Source organism: Pan paniscus, chromosome 6 (assembly GCF_029289425.2).
Source record: "Pan paniscus chromosome 6, NHGRI_mPanPan1-v2.0_pri, whole genome shotgun sequence".
NCBI classification, from domain to species: Eukaryota; Metazoa; Chordata; class Mammalia; order Primates; family Hominidae; genus Pan; species Pan paniscus.
The window spans coordinates 94,399,688-94,420,574 of record NC_073255.2 but is presented as its reverse complement, the minus strand read 5'-3'; the positions used below and the strand labels follow the sequence as shown (position 1 = coordinate 94,420,574).

At 47.4% G+C, this 20,887-nt stretch overlaps 1 protein-coding gene across 10 annotated transcripts in view; it reads right to left on the bottom strand.

The window, feature by feature from the left end:
• Window positions 1-114: 114 nt before the first annotated feature.
• HIP1 (huntingtin interacting protein 1) overlaps window positions 115-20,887 on the bottom strand; it is a 205,049-nt gene continuing 184,276 nt past the window's right edge. For 4 of the 10 annotated variants that reach the window (XM_055114569.2, XM_057302890.1, XM_063605929.1 and 1 more), the window contains exons 22-31: window positions 20,299-20,435; window positions 15,728-15,838; window positions 14,592-14,650; window positions 13,766-13,859; window positions 11,914-12,014; window positions 11,521-11,626; window positions 9,678-9,801; window positions 8,747-8,808; window positions 6,148-6,256; window positions 115-5,050 (exon numbers count right to left, since the gene is read on the bottom strand). In XM_055114569.2, coding sequence (XP_054970544.1) covers window positions 4,998-5,050; window positions 6,148-6,256; window positions 8,747-8,808; window positions 9,678-9,801; window positions 11,521-11,626; window positions 11,914-12,014; window positions 13,766-13,859; window positions 14,592-14,650; window positions 15,728-15,838; window positions 20,299-20,435 — 956 coding nt within the window. In that variant the 3' untranslated portion in view covers window positions 115-4,997. Of the gene's footprint in view, window positions 5,051-5,088; window positions 6,257-8,746; window positions 8,809-9,677; window positions 9,802-11,520; window positions 11,627-11,913; window positions 12,015-13,765; window positions 13,860-14,591; window positions 14,651-15,727; window positions 15,839-20,298; window positions 20,436-20,887 lie in introns of those variants that run through there. The other 6 variants (XM_055114567.2, XM_063605927.1, XM_055114570.2 and 3 more) reach the window with 3 other exon arrangements.

Genomic DNA, 20,887 nt, shown 5'->3' with positions numbered 1-20,887 from the left:
TCCCAGAGGTGTGGGGCTAAGTGGATTCCATGAACCCCAGGATACAAATGCAGGCTTCTCACTGGAGCCTATACCTCAGAGCCACGCTGGCTGGTCAATCACCACCACGCTCCATTGCCAGGCGGAAATATTTATTTGAAAAATTGAAAACACAGATGCAATGTATTATACAAAGAAAGGTCTTAATACCATAATAAAAGTATTGTTGGAGGGAAACAGAAGCCAGTGGCCACCTGCCCTGGGAAGGTAGGCACTCAGTGAAAAATGAAATTCATTTCAAGGAACTACCCTAATGGAAACCCAGGGGAAAGGTTAAAAACAGAAGAAAAACAAACCCAACCCTATCCCTGCAAACTGAAATGTGAAAGAGTTTGTTATAAGTTTGAGACAATTGCATTATCACCAAGATGTAACCGAACCCCCTCGGTTTGTCCCTATGAGTGGTAATCAGTTTCATTTAGGGCCTTCAAACCTGAGGTAGTTGAGGGTCACCTGAAAGACATGTCTGGAAAAATCTACTCTCAGAATCGAACCCAACAGCATTGAATTGTTTCCTGTTGCTTTGGCTCCTGACAACACCATGGTGTGGTGCTGATCTTGTATTTGGTCTGGACCTGGGAGAGGAAGGAATTTGGCGGCAAACAGCTGGCTGGTTTGCTGCGCCGATGGCTGGCAGGTCCGTGGTGGTGGTTTTCTATGCTACAGGTGGTGCAGTCTCTGGAGGACAAGGATGGCAGAGAGAGGGCAAAGCCAGTTTGCTTGGAAAGCCAGTGTTGGAACTGGAGGCTTTCCCTGGCAGGATTTCCAGAGATTTGGAAAGGTGGTAGAAGGTAGCAAGATGCTGACCGGTTATTAAAGACCAGGGTCAAATGGAGCCAGGAGACCCCTCTAGACTAAGGAGCTAAGAGGGAACTTCCAGCTGCAAGCTGAGAACTAGCTCCTGCACAGGGTCGAGGGGCCAAAGCCAACTAATCTGACCGGAGCGACATGTACCTGTGATCCCCGTGTTACCTGGTGGCATAAACCTTGGTGTCTGAGTTGGTAGCTGGGACAGTTCCAAGAAAAGTTGCTCTAGACAGTGGTTCTTCCAGCCACTGGGTTAGAGGGACCCGTATTCTGGTGGGATTTTAGGGGTACTGCTACGGACGGCTGCATCAGCAGACAATCTAAACTAGTCTCATTTAAACTCCTTGCTCAGATATAAAATAACCCTGCCAAGATGGCTCTTCTCTTCTATTTCTTTCTCTCTCTCTCTCTCTTTTTTTTTTTTTGAGATGGAGTCTCACTCTGTGACCCAGGCTGGAGTGCAGTGGTGCGATCTTGGCTCACTACAACCTCTGTCCCCGGGGTTCAAGTGATTATCCTGCCTCAGCCTCCCCAGTAGCTGGGATTATAGGCGCCTGCCACCATGCCCGGCTAATTTTTGTATTTTTAGTAGAGACGGGGTTTCACCATGTTGGCCAGGCTAGTCTTGAACTCCTGACCTCAGGTGATCCACCCGCCCCTGCCTCCCAAAGTGCTGGGATTAAACGCGTGAGACACCATGTCTGGCCTCTTTCTCTTAAGTAAACAAACATCTTTTCTCTAGAGGTCTCAGGGCACTGTCTTATAAACTTAAGTAACAGATGTAGCTGTTTTTTAACTTCTTGTCGATCCTAAGCCATGATTTTGTTGCTGTCCCATCTTGTCATGACCCATTTACGCTCACCCGAGACTTGTCACTAGTGATGCTCGGTGACTCATTTAGAAGGCTTGCAGGTTCATTTTTAGCTTTAAGATGTGATTCCCGTTTTAATCCAAGGTGTGTCAGTAAATACCTCTTCATCTTCATTTTTAGAAGAGTCACAATAGGACAATTTGATTTTGTCTAGAGAATGGGGTAGCCATTCTAATCTGAGCTATTATGAAAGTAATTATGTGACATCTGACAGCTACTTCCTCATGTGACACTGAATTAGCCTCTGCTTCTGTTTAAGTGCTTTCTTAACCGTTATGACTCAGGCTAAGTCGATGAAGTTTTTAAACATTTCTGTGGCTTCTTTTTAGAGACAGGATCATTCAGATAATTTTTTGTTTGTTTTTAAAGAGATGGAGTCTCGCTCTGTCACTCAGGCTGGAGTGCAGTGGGAAATCATGGCTCATTGCAGCCTCAAACTCCTGGGCTGGGCTCTGACACAGAATTTTTTTTTTTTTTTTTTTTTGAGACAGGGTCTCACTCTGTCACCCAGGCCGGAGTGCAGTGGCACAATCAGGGCTGACTGCAGCCTCGACTTCCCAAGCTCAAGCAATTCTCCCACCTTAGCTCCCCAACTAGCTGAGACTACAGGCATGCATCATCATGCCCGGCTAATTTTGTTTTTGAATTTTAGTAGAGATGAGGTCTTGCTATGATGCCCAGCCTGGTCTCAAACTCCTGAGCTCAAGCAATCATCCTGTCTTGGCCTCCCAAAGTTCTGGGATTACAGGCATGTGCCACTGTGCCCAGCTGGGCAGAGAATCTTAATTTAATCCATTACACTAGACTGTTTGCCCCATTTGTAATTTTTTTTTTTTTTTGAGACGGAGTTTTGCTCTTGTTGTCCAGGCTGGAGTACAATGGCGTGATCTCAGCTCACTGCAACCTCTGCCTCTGGGGTTCAGGTGATTCTCCTGTCTCAGCCTCCTGAGTAGCTGGGATTATGGGCACCCGTCACTACGCTCGGCTAATTTTTGGTATTTTTAGTAGAGATGGGGGTTTCACCATGTTGGACAGGCTGGTCTCGAACTCCTGACCTCAGGTGATCCAACCACCTCAGCCTCTCAAAGTGCTGGGATTACAGGCGTGAGCCACTGTGCCCGGCCACCCCTTGGTAATTGGGAACATATGAGTTAGAATGGCTGAGATCTAGAAGTGAGGACTAGCCACTTTTGGAAATGTTGACCCGCATCAAGAACACACTGATGGTTTAGTTGCCACAACTGGGACAGGGAAGCCACGCACCATTCCTTCTGAGCCTTGAATCAAAAAAATACTAAGCAGAAAGCAGCATTCAACATTAAGACTGCCCAATTTCTAGTGCTGATACTTCCTTAGCCCAGTATGGAGGTCACACGTCTGAGTATGGTCATCCGAGGTCCTGGGAGAGAGTTTTTTGAATGTCCCACTTAGAAAATGCACAGAGAGGGAGTTGGGGAGGGGGGTGGGCTAGGGAGATGGGGGTTGGTTCACAGTGATCAAACAGAAGTCTCACAACCCGTCATGTAGCAAAACCTAGCAATATTCTGTTGGAGCAGATCCTGGGAAGTGCTTGATGGCTACCACCAATGAGTTGCTATAGATAAAGAAGGAAGACGCTGTTTTTCCAAGATCAGAAGGTCACTTAAATGCTGGGGTCCATCTAGAAGAGGAAAAGTGCTGTTGGGCTACCCATCCCTGGCAAGCTGTTCATGTGCCCTCTGTCCTCATCCTGTCCACAGGGCAGCGAGAGCCTGGGGCATGTGGCTGAAAGGAGTTGGAGCCGCTGGCTCTGTCCTTTCTCATTTTCTCTGACCCAAGAGCTCCAAATGATCTCCTTGCTTTGGGATCCAAGTCAGTAACAGTCCAGCACCTTGGCCTTTCTTCTGATTCTTGAAGGCTGATGTAGCCGGGCAGAAAGATGAGCCTTGCTAGAGTCACACCTGAAGTCCTGATTGCTCCAAGCATCTCTTTGTAGGCTGTTGCTGCTTAAGGGAGGTTAGTAATAAATACTAAGGGTAGCAAACCAAGTATAGGGTTCTTTCCTGATGGGAGCAATTGCATCTGATCTTCCAGGTTTGTCAATTGCGTAGAAGGTGGAACGATCTTCCTATTCAAGAGGATGCCAAGGCAGATGTCTGCAGAAAGGAGTTGGGAATCACTCCCACACTCCTTCTCTGGGCCAAGGGAGATGGCCCGCTTGACAGAGACCATTCACGGACAGTTCATTCCGGCAGGGAAGTAGTGTTGTTGATCTCACCAGCTCCATTCAAGCATGTGATCAAGTTTTTGAGCCTGGTCACGGGAACTGGGCTGTGTGAACCCTCTTGTCCCTCTTTCTGTTGTCTTCTCCCTTGTAAAGGTGGACAGAGGCTTTCCGCCGGGATTCAACTTTAGGAGGGAAAGGCACTCACTCTCCTTCTGCTTTTTGAGGAAAGCTGTCACTCAGCAGCTCCGCCTGACCCTGGAGCATGGACTGGGTGGGCCAGCACTTGGTCAGTGTGGAGGCGGAGATGGAGCACCGAGAGGCCTGGGCAGCACCATCGCTGAAGCTACCACAGTGGGGGGGCCCTGGAGACTCAGCCCCAGGGGTGTGCCCTTTGGGAGAGTTGGCTATGTGAGTGAAACTTAAAAAAAAAAAAAAAACAAAAAACCCAACCAACCACCATAAGAAGCAGTGGAAATCCATGGCACTGCCCAAAGAGGGGGAGAATGGCTTTGGCATTCACAGCCAGGACACTCCTGCCGTCCTTCTGACTGTGCAGATCTCAGGGTAGTGTCCTGGTTTGGAATCCATCAGCCCTCTGATGCTCACAAGTTTGTGCAAATGATGAAACCGAAAAGACTGAGAAGAAAACAGAAAAGAAAAGGCATAAGATCTTCCCTTTCCAAGCTGTCAACAAACAACAAGCAGCCCCTCTATTAAGGATACTCATTGTTGTGGGGGTCAAATAGTCAGCAGGACTGGATGTTGGTCCTCTCTGTTGAGTGGCTCTGCCCCCCACCACCCCTCTTTGTACCTAGGCTTGCTCATGGGCAGCACTGGCCAGCCTGGATGCTAACTAGGGAGGCGGGGAAAGAACAGAGATGACCATGGGTCCAAACAGAAAGGGTGTCGCTATGGAGGGAGTCTTTGGAAGTGTCATGCATGTCCTCGGCACTGGGTAATGGCAGTGGTGTGGCTGCCCCTGGGACTCCAAGGATTTGGCCTGTGGCTGGGGAAATAACACACACGAGATAGGTAACAAGGATTTACACTGACATATGGGGTGTTGGTTTGGCTCTATTCTTTTTCGGTTACCACTTCTTGCAGTGTAGGTGGAGATGCCTCTGTTCCTAAAAGACAATGATAATTTATGTTGCAAAGCACTCATGAATGCATTCATTCACTTAACCAACAAAACCTGCCACCATGGGGGCTCAAAAATACATTATAATTATAACCATGGTGTAATCACATAGTCTCCAAGTTTTGTGTCTAGGAATGACTAGGATCTGTCTATGGTTGGTGCCCAGAGTCAGTCGAGTCCACTAAGAGTGAACAATCTTGGCTGTGATCAAGTTGACTGCTTTCGACATGCAGACAACAACATATAGACTCGAGGTGATGGATGGCAAGTCTCTGGGCTGGCAGGCTGAATGTGACTCCATGCCACTCCATTTCTCAGCACCTGATCCCTTCTTTTTTTTTTTTTTTTTTTTTGAGATGGAGTCTCGCTCTGTCGCCCAGGCTGGAGTGCAGTGGCGTGATCTCGGCTCACTGCAAGCTCCGCCTCCCAGGTTCACGCCATTCTCCTGCCTCAGCCTCCTGAGTAGCTGGGACTACAGGTGCCCACCACCATGCCAGGCTAATTTTTTGTATTTTTAGTAGAGACGGGGTTTCACCGTGTTAGCCAGGATGGTCTCGATCTCCTGACCTCGTGATCCGCCCGCCTCGGCCTCCCAAAGTGCTGGGATTATAGGCGTGAGCCACCACGCCCGGCCTAGCACCTGATCCCTTCTGTCTTTTGGCAATTGTTGCCCTTCACTGGCTCTAGATAGACAGAACCTTGTAATTCACTTGTCCCTGTCTGCCAGATCTCGACTGACCACTATTTATTCATTTTTCAACTCTCTGCTGGCCAGAAACTAAATTCCCAGGGAGTTGGTAAGGCTAGCTGGGCCTGGGAGGGAATGGCAGTGAGTGAGTTATGATCAATGTTTAGGTCTTAAAAGGTGACAACAAAAGCTTTCAAATCACCATAACTTCACCCAAAGTTAGGCTTAAAGGTTATTTACAACAGAAGAGAAAACAGGTTCCATGAGGAGAGAAGAGAAGGAAGAAGCCACCGATCTGGTGGGTTCCTTGTTCTATTCCATTCTAGGGGAAGGCCCTGGCCACACAGCTTCCCCTCCCTGCTGCGGGTTAGTGCCCATCCTTGGAGTCAGCTTACCTTCTTCCCAGCCCTCAGCAACACCAGCAAGCTCGTAGTGCTTTTTCCGAAGCTCTCCCAGTTTTTGACGCTCCTTCTGCAATTCATTTTCTAGCTCTAGCACCCTAACCTGTAAGGGAAAGTAAGTGGGATTTTCTCTTAATCAGCTCTCAGGGATTTAATTTTTATTTATTTTTTTATAGAGATGGGGTCTTGTTCTGCTGCCCAGGCTGGTAGTGAACTCCTGGCCTCAAGAGATCCTCCTGTCTTGGCCTCCCAAAGTGCTGAGATTACAGGCATGAAACACCATGCCCAGCCTACATCTATCTTATTTTGATTACTCCCTTTCTGCTGCATTGTGAATTCCTCTTCTTCCATATTATTCACCCTGTTTCCATACTTTATCTGGCCCTCAATTTCAATTCTCTTCTTTGCTCTAATTTTTCCATTCTCCCATTCATTTATCTATCCCAGTAGCTCTTATGCTTTACTCACTGTGATCTTCTACTGGAAGTGAATGATGCTTTACAAATGCCTAAATGGTAGGTGGGCTTATCTTCTGTTCCTCTGAGAAATCACTATCTAAAAACAACTCTAATGTTTAGCCTAACTGTATGGTGAGTACCAATCTAGTTGTAACCCTTCTTCAATCCCAGTTCCCTAGAAACCCAGGTAGGAAGCAAATATGATGGTTCTGATATCTTTCAGGTATTTGTGCAACTTACGCTTATTACTGCTACAGGAAAAAGCCTGGAAAATCTTACTATAAAGGAAAGGGTGATCTTGTCTAGCTCTACTTCTCATTAATGTAATTTATTTTATTTCTTAATTCAAGGAATATTTGCTGGCCGGGCATGGTGGCTTATGCCCATAATCCCAGCACTTTAGGAGGCCAACGTGGGTGGATCACCTGGGGTCAGGAGTTTGAGACTAGCCTGACCAACATGATGAAACCCCGTCTCTACTAAAAATATACAAAATTAGCCAGGTGTGGTGGTGCATGTCTGTAATCCCAGCTACTTTGGAGGCTGAGGTAGGAGAATCGCTTGAACCTGGAAGGCGGAGGTTGCAGTGAACCAAGATCGTGCCATTGTACTCACTCCAGCCTAGGCAACAGAGCAAGACTCGGTCTCAAAAAAAAAAAAAAAAAGAAGGAAAAATTAGCTGGGCATGGTGGTGTGTACCTGTAGTCCCAGCTACTCAGGAGGCTGAGGTGGGAGGATCCGCCTGAGCCCAGGAGTTTGAGGCTGCAGTGAGCTGTGATCACACCACTGCACTCCAGCCTGGGGAACAGAGCAAGGCCCTGACTCAAAAAAAGAAAAAAAAATGCTGAGTGACACATCTTGGAGTACTTTAACAATTCCAATTTGAAATTCACCCCAAGACTGATGACCAGTTATTCTAGAAAAACTATGTCAATTTTTTTTTAAAGGATCTCGCTGATACCTATTTTACATGATATGACTTTATAGAACAACAGAGAGAAATAATGGCATTGCTTTTGATGAGTTAAAAGGATTTTCTCTTTTAAAACTAAAAGTCATACACAAATAATTCATACCAGAAGTCTAAAACAGTGTTTATAGTAAGACTATTAAGTTTGTGGATACTAAGAGATACTGGATAACATGCAGAGGAACGTTAGTCCAAGAATAGTGGGCAAGAGTTAAGAGTCTGATCTTGGCTGGGCGTGGTGGCTCACGCCTGTAATCCCAGCCCTTTGGGAGGCTGAGGCAGGAGGGTTGTGTGAGGCCAGGAGTTGAGACCAGCCTGGGCAACATAGTAAGACCCCATCTCTATCTTATTTAAAAAAAAAAAAAGGGCCAGTGGCTCACGCCTGTAATCCCAGCACTTTGGAAGGCCCAGGTGGGCAGATCACAAGGTCAGGAGTTTGAGACCAGCCTGGCCAGCATGGTGAAACCTTATCTCTATTAAAAATAAAAAATTAAGGCCGGGCACGGTGGCTCACGCTTGTAATCCCAGCAGTTTGGGAGGCCAAGGCAGGCAGATCACGAGGTCAGGAGATCGAGACCATCCTGGCTAACACGGTGAAACCCTGTCTCTACTAAAAATACAAAAAATTAGCCAGGCATGGTGGTGGGTGCCTGTAGTTCCAGCTACTCAGAGAGGCTGAGGCAGGAGAATGGCTTGAACCTGAGAGAGGGAGCTTGCAGTGAGCCGAGATCACACCACTGCACTCCAGCCTGGGCGACAGAGCAAGACTCCGTCTCAAAAAAAAAAAAAAAAAAATTAGCTAGGTGTGGTGATGCACGTCTGTAATCCCAGCTACTTGGGAGGTTGAAGTAGAAGAATTGCTTGAACCTGGGAGGTGGAGAGTGCGGTGAGCCGAGATCACGCCACTGCACTCCAGCCTGGGCGACAGGACGAGACTCCGTCTCAAAAAAGAAAAAAAACAAAACAAGACAAACAAAAAAAAAACAAGGTGATTCACTAATCACCTTCTCTACCTCCACTGTTTCTTCCGGCAAGATTTACATTCAGTCTTGGGTTAGTAGGTGCACCTGTGTTCATTTCCCTCTGGCTTTTCTCCATGGGAATAATATTCAGAGTCCATGTCTAGGCAATAGAGGCTATCTAGACTTACAGATGGAGCTCTCACCTGAGAATCCATCTCTTGGCGTTTGATCTGTGTCAGCGTCATGCTTGAGAAGTCCATGTTGTCTGCAAGGATGGAAACAAGAAGGTCTCGTCAAATTCTACCCTGGCTGACTGGCACCTGAGAGGCAGCCAATGCCAATGCTCTGTGGAAACGCCTGGATTGCCATTTGTCAACACTGCATGAAAGTAACTGAGGGGGCCGGACAACGGTGGCTCACTCCTGTAATCCTAGCTCTTTGGGAGGCTGAGGTGGGTGGATCATGAGGTCAGGAGTTTGAGACCAGCCTGGCCAACATGGTGAAACCCCGTCTTTACTAAAAATACAAAAATTAGCTGGGTGCAGCGGTGGGCGCCTGTAATTCCAGCTACTTGGGAGGCTAAGGCAGGAGAATCACTTGAACCCTGGAGGCGGAGGTTGCAGTGAGCCAAGATTGCGCCATTGCACTCCAGCCTGGGCAACAAGAGAAAGACTCCATCTAAAAAAAGAAAAAAAAATGGCAGAGCGCGGTGGCTCACACCTATAATCCCAGCAAACTTTGGGAGGCCAAGGTGGGCAGATCACCTGAGGTGAGGGGTTCGAGACCAGCTTGGCTAACATGGTGAAACCCCGTCTCTACTAAAAATACAAAAATTAGCCAGGCATGGTGGCGGGCGCCTGTAATCCTAGCTACTCGGGAAGCTGAGGCAGGAGAATCGTGTGAACCAGGGAGGTGGAGGTTGCAGTGAGCAGAGATGGTACCACTGCACTCCAGCCTGGGCGACAGAGTGAGACCCTGTCTCAAAAACAGAAATAAAGAAAAAATAAAATAAAAAGATGAAAAATATGAAAGAATTTAGACACAGTCCTGTGGGATTTGGTTGGGATCACAGGGAAGGATGCAGAGAAGAGCTCAACAGGGTGGATAAGAAAAGGGTCCCTTTGGAAAGGCTACCTGTCTCTTCGATCTGTGATTTGCCAGAAATGGTTGAGGCCACAACGCCGGCAGTGGCCTGGTTCACTCCCCGAGAGGCCTGCTGCAGCTGGGCTAGGTTGGGGCTGTCCTTATCAGCTTTCACCTACCAGGACAAAGCGGATTTAGGTTCATACAACACCTAGAGCAACAAGGACTGAATCAGATAATTGCTCTGATGGTTCTTAGCAAACACATGTGGGCCAAACGGCAATCACCAATCAGCTTCTCAAAATCTGCTGACTATAGTCAGCTCCTGACATATCTATCATATAAAAAGTTATTCCTGGCTTCTTTGCTTGGTGGATCCCAAACTCTAAGCATTATCACTTATTTGGACAATGTGCCCAGTTGTGGAAACCAATTTGGGATGACAAGAAATAAGGACAAAGAAAGAACACTCTGGGATACTGTGAAACTCTTAAAAAGGATTTGGGGCACACTTTACATGAGAATCAGTTGGGGGCATTGATGATATTGATTCAAAAAATAATTTTTTTTTAGACAGAGTTTGCTCTTGTTGCTCAGGCTGGAGTGCAATGGCATGATCTTAGCTCACTGCAACCTCCACCTCCCAGGTTCAAGCAATTCTCCTGCCTCAGCCTCCCAAGCAGCTGGGATTACAAGTGCCCGCCACCACGCCCGGCTAATTTTTTGTGTTTTTAGTAGAAACTGGATTTCACCATGTTGGCCAGGCTGGTCTTGAACTCCCGACCTCAGGCCTCCTAAAAGTGCTGGGATTACAGGAGTGAGCCATCGTGCCTGGCCTGATTCAAATTTGAACACTAATAAAGAGGGGTTGTAGAATCTCACAGCCAAGTCAGGTAACCTGTTTATGATGCCAACCTATTCCTTATTCGAGTGTTTCTTGAATGCCAGGACTGCTAATCGGAAGTTGGCATTGCTGGGACTCTCTAAGGCCACTTGTAACAGATGTGAGGAAAGCCACGAGGGACATGTGTGGCACACCTGGGTACAGACTGGGTACAGACATTCCTTGCTGTCACATGAAAGGCCTCTAAGGCCAGGTGTGGTGGCTCACGCCTGTAATCCCAGCACTTTGGGAGGCTGAGGTGGGTGGATCACAAGGTCAGGAGATCGAGGCCATCCTGGCTAACGCGGTGAAACCCCATCTCCACTAAAAATACAAAAAATTAGCTGGGCATGGTGGCACTTGTCTGTAGTCCCAGCTACTCGGGAGGCTGAGTCAGGAGAATCACTTGAACCTGGGAGGCAGAGGTTGCAGTGAGCTGAGATCACGCCACTGCACTCCAGCCTGGGTGACAGAGCAAGGCTCTGTCTCCAAAAAAAAAAAAAAAAAAGCCTCTGTAAGAGGATAGTATGGGACCCTTAACAGGGTGAATTTTTATTTGGAATCGAATCCACCTGAGCCCTGGATAAATCATTTGTTCTCAGGGCCAGTTCCATCCCATCATCCAAGTACTATCTAACCTAGCCAAGTACTCTCTAACTCCTAAGTAGTCTCTAACCTAGCCAAGTACATCTAACCTAACCAAGTACCATCTAACCTAGCCAAGTACTCTGTAACCTAGCCAAGTACTATCTAACGTAGCCAAGTATTCTCTAATCCCTTAGTATTCTCTAACCCAGCCAAGTACCATCTAACCTAGCCAAGTACTCTCTAACCCCTTAGTACTCTTTAACCTAGCCAAGTACAGTCTAACCTAGCCAAGTGCCATCTAACCTGGCCAAGTACTCTCTAACTCAGCCAAGTACTGCCTAACGCAGCCAAGTACTCTTTAACCTAGCCTAGTACTCTCTAACCAGGCCTTCCAGCGTCCTAGGAGGTCCAGCCAGGTCCTACCTTGGATGCAGCCACAAGCTGGGCTGTGCTAGCAGCAATTTCATGAGAACACACCATTAGCTCCTCAAATTTCCCTCTGCCTTGTACCACCAGATCAGCTGCATCCCTGATGGAAAACGACAAGAGGGACTAGGTTACGGGCAAATGAGCTGCAACTCCTCCACAATCCCACCTCCAGACCACCCCATCGCCCTTGGCTAAACAGGGAGGGGAGGCTGCCTGCCCTGTGTCCCCTGGGAGAGCCAGGCTCCCTTGTAAACTCGGTCCTATTGACTTCCTGATCAATAGTTTATTTCTAAGGGACAGATTTTTTTTCCCCTCCTTAGCTATTGTTTGGAGTGGATCAATGGAAGAGGGGTCATGGGAGGAGCCTTGGTACCAATGGATACTTACACCATGACAGTGGCTCCCCAGCCCACAGCCTTGGAGGCTGAGATGAGTCCTTCTGTCCATCGAGAGTTCTTGGCATAAAACTCTTTAGGGGATGCTGTACCCTAGGGAAATAAAAAATAGTAATAGCCACCTTTTATTGAGCATGTACTATACGGCAGGTGCTTTTATACATATATTATCCCAAATCATCCTCATAGTAACTCTGAGACATAAGCATTAGTATTCCCATTTTACAAAAAAGAAGAAGATTCAGAGACCAAAATGACTTTTCCAGCTGGGTGCAGTGGCGCTCGCCTGTAATCCCAGCACTTTGGGAGGCTGAGGCAGGTGGATCACTTGAGGTCAGGAGTTCAAGACCAGCTTGGGCAAAATGGTGAAACCCTGTCTCTATTAAAAATACAAAAATTAGCTAGGTGTGGTGGTGGGTGCCTGTGATCCCAGCTACTCAGGAGGCTGAGGCAGGACAATCACTTGAACCTAGGAGGCAGAGGTTGCAGTGAGCCGAGATCGCGTCACTGCAATCTAGCCTGAGCAACAGAGCGAGATTCTGCCTCAAACAAAACAAAACAAAACCCTGGCTGGGCGCGGTGGTTCACGCCTGTAATCCCAGCACTTTGCGAGGCCAAGGCAGGCAGATCATGAGGTCAAGAGATTGAGACCATCCTGTCTAACATGGTGAAACTCCGTCTCTACTAAAAATACAAAAATTAGCTGGGCGTGGTGTGTGCCTGTAATCCCAGCTACTCGGGAGGCTGAGGCAGGAGAATCACTTGAACCCAGGAGGCAGAGGTTGCAGTGAGCCGAGATTGCACCACTGCATTCTAGCCTGGCGACAGAGCGAGACTCAGTCTCAAAAACAAACAAACAAGCAAACAAAAAACCCAAAACAACAAAACAACAAACAAAAAGACTTTTCCCAAGGTCATGCAGGAAATAAATGGAAGTAAATCTTGGGCTTTTCTGACTCCAAAGCCTGTAGCATTTCTACCATACCATGACATTTCTGTATTGTATACATAAGAATAAATATTCTCATATGAATAAGTTATGATCTGAAAAGAGTCTAGCCACTCTTTGCGATTTGCCAAAAAAAGGAGACTACACAGTGAATACATTAAAAAAAAAATATTTCTACTTGGATTTGAAAAATGTTTTTATGCTTTGGAAGTGTCTGATAGTCTGAGAATCTGCAGATAATCCTTGTCCAGTCCATCTTTCTATTTTAGAAACAGAAAACATCAGCTCTCAGGAAGATAAAAGGCACCAGCAAAGCAGGCCTGGCTGCTTGCTTTATGGCACCGTTCTCAGCCTCATTAACCCCTCCCCTGGACTTACGCCTCCCAAGCTGCGGCGGCATATGGGGAAATGAGAAAAAAACAAGATGATGATAATCCCAGCAAAGGTGTGAGACCACGAAGTGGTGCGTTGATAAGAGGCTGACAGCAGAGTCTATTTGTAAGGGTGAGTTGACTCTGCTGTCAGAAACAGATTAGGCCGAACTCCCTGAGAAAAGCCAGTCTCAAGTTGGCATTCAGGATCTGCTTCTTTTGCAAAAGTCCTCATGTCCCCCTCAGAGTACCCAGGTTTGCAATGTAAAAAGGGCTCCCACAGCAAGTTCCAACAATGTCTGCCTGTGCGAAGGGAGCTGGAGTTGGGACACATGCCTGGCCACCCTCTGGGGAGGTCCTGGAGCTCTGACTTCTCCCCAGGGCCTCTGCTGATATCTACAGGAGTGGCTGCTCTGTGCTCAGGTGGACACACAGAGTAAGACGGCAGCATCACAGAGTCCGTTGGAGCGGGAGTCTGTCACCAATGCCTCCTCTTCCTGCCCAGGGCCCACACCCACACTCACCCTGCCGCTCTCCACAATCTCTCTCTGGAGGTCCTTAGAGGCCACGATGAGCACCTGAATAGCTTGCATGAGGCTGGTACAGCAACCAAGGATCCTGCCAAACAAACAAGTCGAGGATACACTGAGATCAAGATCCAAGATCAATGAACACGACGGTTCTCTTCCCCACTCCTAGCCAAAGGCAAGCTTGGAATGGGAAAGGGAGGTAAGAAGGGTGCTGAGGTTGCTGGAACATTCTGCGGGGAGGCACCGAAGGAGAGGCTGGGGAGTGAGAGAGATCTAATTATGGGTCTCCATCGTAAGGAATAGTGAAACTGTGATTCCTAGGACTTCTTTTCTTCTTTTTTGAGACAGAGTCTTGCTCTGTCGCCCAGGCTAGAGTGCAGAGGCACAATCTTGGCTCACTGCAACCTCCACCTCCCGGGTTCAAGTGATTCTCCTGCCTCAGCCTCCAAAGTAGCTGGGATTACATGCATGCACCAGCACGCCTGGCTAATTTTTGTATTTTTACTAAAGACGACTTTTCACCACATTGGGCGGGCTGGTCTCGAACTCCCGACCTCAGGTGATCCTCCCTCCTCAGCCTCCCAAAGTGCTGGGATTACAGGCGGGAGCTACCGCGCCGGCCCGGGGTTTCTTTTCTTCTATAGTGAAACAGCAATATTGCTGTCATCATTAATACTGTTATTGATGATTACATCAACTCAGCCCTTCCCCGTGGCTGCTACTGCTCTCCTCTAATTCCCTAATAAGTATGCAAAGTATAGACCAATGTCAGGAAGACAGATCCTGCTCCCCTAGGTCCCACCATGCCGCTCAGACCGACCTTTCATTCACCTCCAATTTGACTCCTGTGTCTCCTGCTCGGGATTTGCTGAGCATCTCCTGTGAAAAAGAAGCATGGTTTCTAAATGTGCCTTGAATATTAAGGATCCACTAATGTCTTACTATACTTTCAGTCCAACATCGTGTGGTAGCTGGGAAACCTGAATCTGGAAGTCCCCAAGTCCCTGCCCACATTCTTGAGAGAGTCAGAAAAGAATCCAGACTCTAACCTATTCAGGGAGAGTGCAGCTGCAGTGGGCTGGCTCTGTGATCCGTGTCATTTTGTTTTGTTTTGAGATGGAGTCTCACTCTGTCACCCAGGCTGGAGTGAGCGGTACGATCTCGGCTCACTGCAACCTCCGCCTCCTGGGTTCAAGTGATTCTCCTGCCTCAGCCTTCCGAGTGGCTGGGATTACAGGCACGCGCCACCATGCCCAGCTAATTTTTGTATGTTTAGTAGAGACCGGGTTTCACCATGTTGTCCAGGCTGGTCTCAAACTCCTGACCTCATGATCTGCCTGCCTCGGCCTCCCAAAGTGCTGGGAATACAGGCGTGAGCCACCACACCTGGCCAGAACCCAGGATATTCTGACACCAAAGTATCTGATTCTTGAGGAAACTAATCACCTTCTCTCATGCGGACCTTCTCTCGTGAGGACCTTCTCATTTTCTATCACTCAGAAAAACGAGCGAGTTCAGATTTTGGTCTCTTTTTTTTTTTTTTATAATTTAAAAACATTTTTACAGACAGGGTCTCACTCTCTCACCCAGGCTAGAGTGCAGTGGTGCAATCATGGCTCACTGTAGCCTCCAATTCCTGGGCTCAAGTGATCCTCCTGCAGCCTCTGGAGTAGCTGGGACTATAAGCATGCACCACCATGCCCAGCTAATTATTTTATCTTTTGTAGAGATGGGGTCTTGCTATGATGTCCAGGCTGGTCTCAAACTCCTGGACTCAAGTGATCCTCCCAAGGTGCTGGGGTTACAGGCATGAGCCACTCTGCCTGGCAAATTCTGGTTTCTGTCTTAGGGGGTTGCCATGGCCTTAATGAACGACTGTGACATGTCTAATGAGCAGTGTTGCAGAAGGGCAGTTGCAAAGGCATCATTTCAGGCGATCCTGCAGGAACCTCCTACCTCTATTCTGGCCGTGGCAGTTTCAATAGCAGCTGAAGTGGCCGCCATCTCCTTGTCCACCAGGTCCCCCAGCTCCTCTTGCTTGATGTCCAGGCCCCTGGGCAGGAGCTCCTGTGAACACATCACAAAGGCTGAACTGACCTTGGGGCCTCCTGTCTCTTCTCCTCTGCCATCTGTAACCCTTACAAGATGGCAAGGCAGGAGGCCACCCAGCAAACACCTTCTGCAAGCCACAGGGGTTGTGGGGGGGTCTTTTGCAGACCGCATCTTGTCCTCTCTGTGACACGAACTCTGGAACCTCATGCTCCTCCTCACTCAGGATCCACCTCCTTCCAGAATGCCATCACTGCCTCCCCCTGCAAGGCCATTCCGCCACCACTAAGACCCCAGTCCCTTAGTTGTGCAGTGTCAATTGTACTAGCTACACAGGAGGTATTTTTTTACAATTTTTCTTTTTCTTTTGCTTTCTTTCTTTTCTTTTCTTTTCTTTTTTTTTTTTTTTTTTGAGACAGAGTCTCAATCTGTTGCCCAGGCTGGAGTACAGTGGCACAATCTCGGCTCACTGCAGCCTCCGCCTCCCGGGCTCAAGGGATTATCCTGCCTCAGCCTCCCAAGTAGCTGGGATTGCAGGTTTGCACCACCATGCCCAGCTAATTTTTATATTTTTAGTAGAGATGGGTTTCACTATTTTGCCCAGGCTGGTCTCAAACTCCTGACCTCAGGTAATCCTCCTGCCTCAGCCTCCCAAAGTGCTGGGATTACAGGTGTAAGCCACCAAGCCTGGCCCTAATTTTTTATTTTTTTGAGACACAGTCTTGCCCTGTCACCAGAGATGGAGTGCAGTGGCATGATCATAGCTCACTGCAGCCTCGACCTTCCATGCTCAAGCAATTCTCCCACCTCTACCACCAGAGTAGCTGGGAGTACAGAGGTGCACCACCAAGCCCAGATAATTGTGTTTTTTTTTTTTAATAGAGATGGGGTCTCACTATGTTGCCCAGGCTGGTCTTGAATTCCTGGGCTCAAGTGATCCTCCTGTCTTGGCCTCCCAATGTGCTGGGATTGAATTACTATACCTGGCCTACAACTTTTTCAAATACAGATGATACCTTCCACTTTGACCCTGACTTAACTTTGCTTCCACAGTGATCATATGAGGCGGGTATTATTCCTACTGTGCAGATAGGAAGCCAGGGATCAGAGGTAGAACGTCTTGACCACAGTTATGGTAACAAATGGCAGGGCAGGGATTTGAACTAAGGTCTGACAAACAGCAAAGCCTATGATTTTTAAAACATGATGTGTTATACATACTAAGGTATAAAATATATATGAATGGTTCAAAGGATAAGAATAAAGACGCATGTTATCCACCACCCAACTTAAAACTTAAGGAATGCTGTAAGAAACATCAATACCTTTGGAATCCTATTTGAACTTGTATGTGCCCTGATTCTATCTCCCTTACTCCCTGCCTTCTACCCCAAGAGACACAGAATTCAAGAGAGTGGTTGTTGTGTCTTATTTTATTTTTATTTTTTAAAGACAAAACATAAAAGCCTGTTGCCCAGGCTAGAGTGCAGTGGTGCGATCATAGCTCACTGCAGCCTCCCACTCCTGGGCTCAAGTGATCCTCCCTGCCTCAGCCTCCTGAGTAGCTGGGACAACGGGCACACACCACTAGGCTCTGCTAACTTTTAAACTTTTTTGTAGAGTCAGAGTCTTGCTTTGTAGCCCAGGCTGTATCAAACTCCTGGCCTCAAGTGATCCTCCCGCTCCGGCCTCCCAAAGTGCTGGGATTTTCAGACATGTGCCACTATGCCTGGCCTGTCTTATTATTATTATTTTTTAACTCCACATAGATGCAGCCCTATTAAGTTTGAATGTTTGAGTCTTTATATAAAAGGAATCCTACTGTATATATTTTTCCATGACTTGATTTTTCACTCAACATTCTATGTGTGAGATTCATCCTAATACCTAGTAATTCTGATTCTACGTATATACTGTAGAGAAACTGACATGTGTACATATATGATCATAGGGGCAAATTAATAACAACCCAAACTGGAAATAACCCAAGTGTCCATCACCAAGAGAACAGACGGATGAATTAAGCGATATTCACACAATAGATAATGAGAGAGCAGTGAAAATGAATTTATCTTCTTGGATTAATCTCACAGAATGTGGAGTGAAAAAGCGAGTTGTAGAAGAATATATACAGTAGGACTCCATTTACCTGTAGTCTATATCATGTGAAACTAACTCTATTATTTAGGGAGGCAAAGATGTAGATGATAATTTTTTTTTTTTTTTTTTTTTTGAGGCAGTGTCTCACTCTGTCACCCAGGCTGGAGTGCAGTGGTGCAATCTCGGCTCACTGCAGCCTCCGCCTCCCAGGCTCAAAGGATTATCCTGCCTCAGCCTCTCAAGTAGCTGGGATTACAGGTATGTGCTGGGATTACAAAATTAGCCACCACACCTGGCTAATTTTGTATTTTTAATAGAGATGGAGTTTCACTACATTGGCCAGGCTGGTCTCAAACTCCTGGCCTCAAGTGATCCACCCACCTCAGCCTCCCAAAGTGCTGGGATTACAGGCGTGAGCCACCACACCTGGCCCTGATCTTTTTATTTTTTCTTTTTAGAGACAGGGTCTTACTCTGTCACCCAGGCTGGAGTACAGTGGTTCACTGCAGGTGAACCACTCTGCAGAGTACACTCTGCAATTCACTGCAGAGTACACGGTTCACTGCAGTCTTGAGCTCCCAGGCTTAGGTGATCCTCCTGCCTCAGCCTCCTGAGTAGCTGGGACCAAAAGTGCTCACCATCACATCCGGCCAATTTTTAAATTTGTTGTAGAGACAGGGCGCCACTAAGTTGCCCAGGCTGGTCTCAAATTCCTGGCCTCAATTGATCCACCCACCTTGGCTGGGTGTGGTCTTTTTATTATCTTCTTCTGGAACTCCAATTAGACATTCTATCCTCATGGCTTTTATTTTTTATTTATTTTTTGAGTGGAGTTTTGCTCCTGTTACCCAGGTTGGAGTGCAAAGGCACGATCTTAGCTCATTGCAACCTCAGCCTCCCAGGTTCAAGTGATTCTCCTGCCCCAGCCTCCTAAGTAGCTGGGATTACAGGCGCCTACCATCACGCCTGGCTAATTTTTTGTATTTTTAGTAGAGACGGGGTTTTGCCATGTTGGCCAGGCTGGTCTAGAACTCCTGACCTCAGGTGATCCACCTGCCTTGGCCTCCCAAAATGTTGGGATTACAGGCGTGAGCCACCGTGCCTGGCCCTATCCTTGTATCTTATCCAATATATTCCAATTCATAACACTGGGGAAAAAATGAAAAAAAACTGTACTGCATAGAAATGGTTTTCTTATTTTTCTTTTCCATAGAGTCCATGTCTTCCCTGTCCCTATATATACTTAACCCAATTTCTGGTATCCAGGACATATTTATTTATAGCAGAGGCAGGGTCTCACTCTGTTGCCTAGGCTGGAGTGCAGTGGCACAATCATAGCTCACTGTGGCCTCCAAATCCTGGGCTCAAGCGATCCTCCTGCCTCAGCCTCCCAAGTAGCTGGGACTACAGGTGCGTGACATCACGCCTGTCTAATTTTTTTTTAAAATTTTATTTTGTAGAGACAGGGTCTCACTATGTTGCCTAGGCTGATATTGAACTCCTGGCCTCAAGAGATCCTCCTGCCTCGGCCTCCCAAAGTGTAGGGATTACAGGTGTGAGCCACCATGCTCGGCACTACATCTTTAGTAAATGAATGAACACAGTGTTATTTCCATTTTGGGTATTACCTGCCCACGTAGATAAAAATCCTCAGAGACAGGGGAGCTGCCTATACTTCTTTGATATTGCTTAGTGTAATGATGACAACATAGTAGATTCTCAGCTAACAGCCAGTGAATTAAATATAGCTGGAAAGTCCTTCAGGAGGTTTTTCCTTTTTAAATTTTTTTTTTTAATTTTTAAAGAGACAGGGTCTCATTTTGTTGCCTGGGCCTGTCTCAAACTTCTGGGATCAAGTGATCCTATTTTTTTTTTTTTTTTTTGAGATAGATCTCACTCTTATGCCCAGGCTGGAGTGCAATGGCATGATCTCAGTGCACTGCAACCTCCACCTCCTGGGTTCAAGCAATTCTCTTGACTCCACCTCCCAGTACCTGGGATTATAGGCATGCACCACTATGCTGGGTTGATTTTTGTATTTTTAGTAGAGACAGGGTTTCACCCTGTTGGCCAGGCTGGTCTCTAGCTCTTGACCTCAAGTGATCTGCCCACCTCAGCCTCCCAAAGTGCTGGGATTACAGGCGTGAGCCATCCCGTCTAGCCTCAAGTGATCCTCCTGACTCAGCCTCCCAAAGTGCTGGGATTACACGCATAAATCACTGCACCCGGCCAGATTTTCCAATGTTAACAATCTCTTTCTAGAATCAAGTTCTAAGTGCAGAAAGAACTAGCTCAGAACATCACCGATTCCCTGGCCATTCACCAGCATGCACACCCAGAAAAATAACAATGCTCCTCAATGATACTACTCCAAGTACCTCGCCGATGGCCTTGATCTTGCTCAGGCAGTTCCTCATGGCTGTGCTGTTGGCATTCTCAAGGCTTCCCTCTTCCTCCAGGGAGGCCAGGTAGGCGAGGGTTTCCCTGCCATACTGCTTACAGGCCTCGGTCAGTGCTGGAGATACAAGGCAATAGACACTTTTTTTTTGAGATGGAGTCTCGCTCTTGTTGCCCAGGCTGGAGTGCAGTGGCGCCATCTCGGCTCACTGCAAACTCCACCTCCTGAGTTCAAGCGATTCTCCTGCCTCGGCCTCCCAAGTAGCTGGGATTACCGGTGCGCCACCATGCCCGGCTAATTTTTGTATTTTTAGTATTGACGGGGTTTCGCCATGTTGGCCAGGTTGGTCTCGAACTCCTGACCTCAGGTGATCTGCCCACCTCGTCCTCCCAAAGTGTTACGGCGATTACAGGCGTGAACCATTGCATCTGGCCCATCGTTTTTGTATCTTTAGTAGAGATGGGGTTTTGCCATGTTGGCCAGGCTGTTCTTGAACTCCCGACCTCAAGTGATCTGCCCGCCTCAGCCTCCCAAAGTGCTGGAGTTACAGGCATGAGCCACTGCGCCCG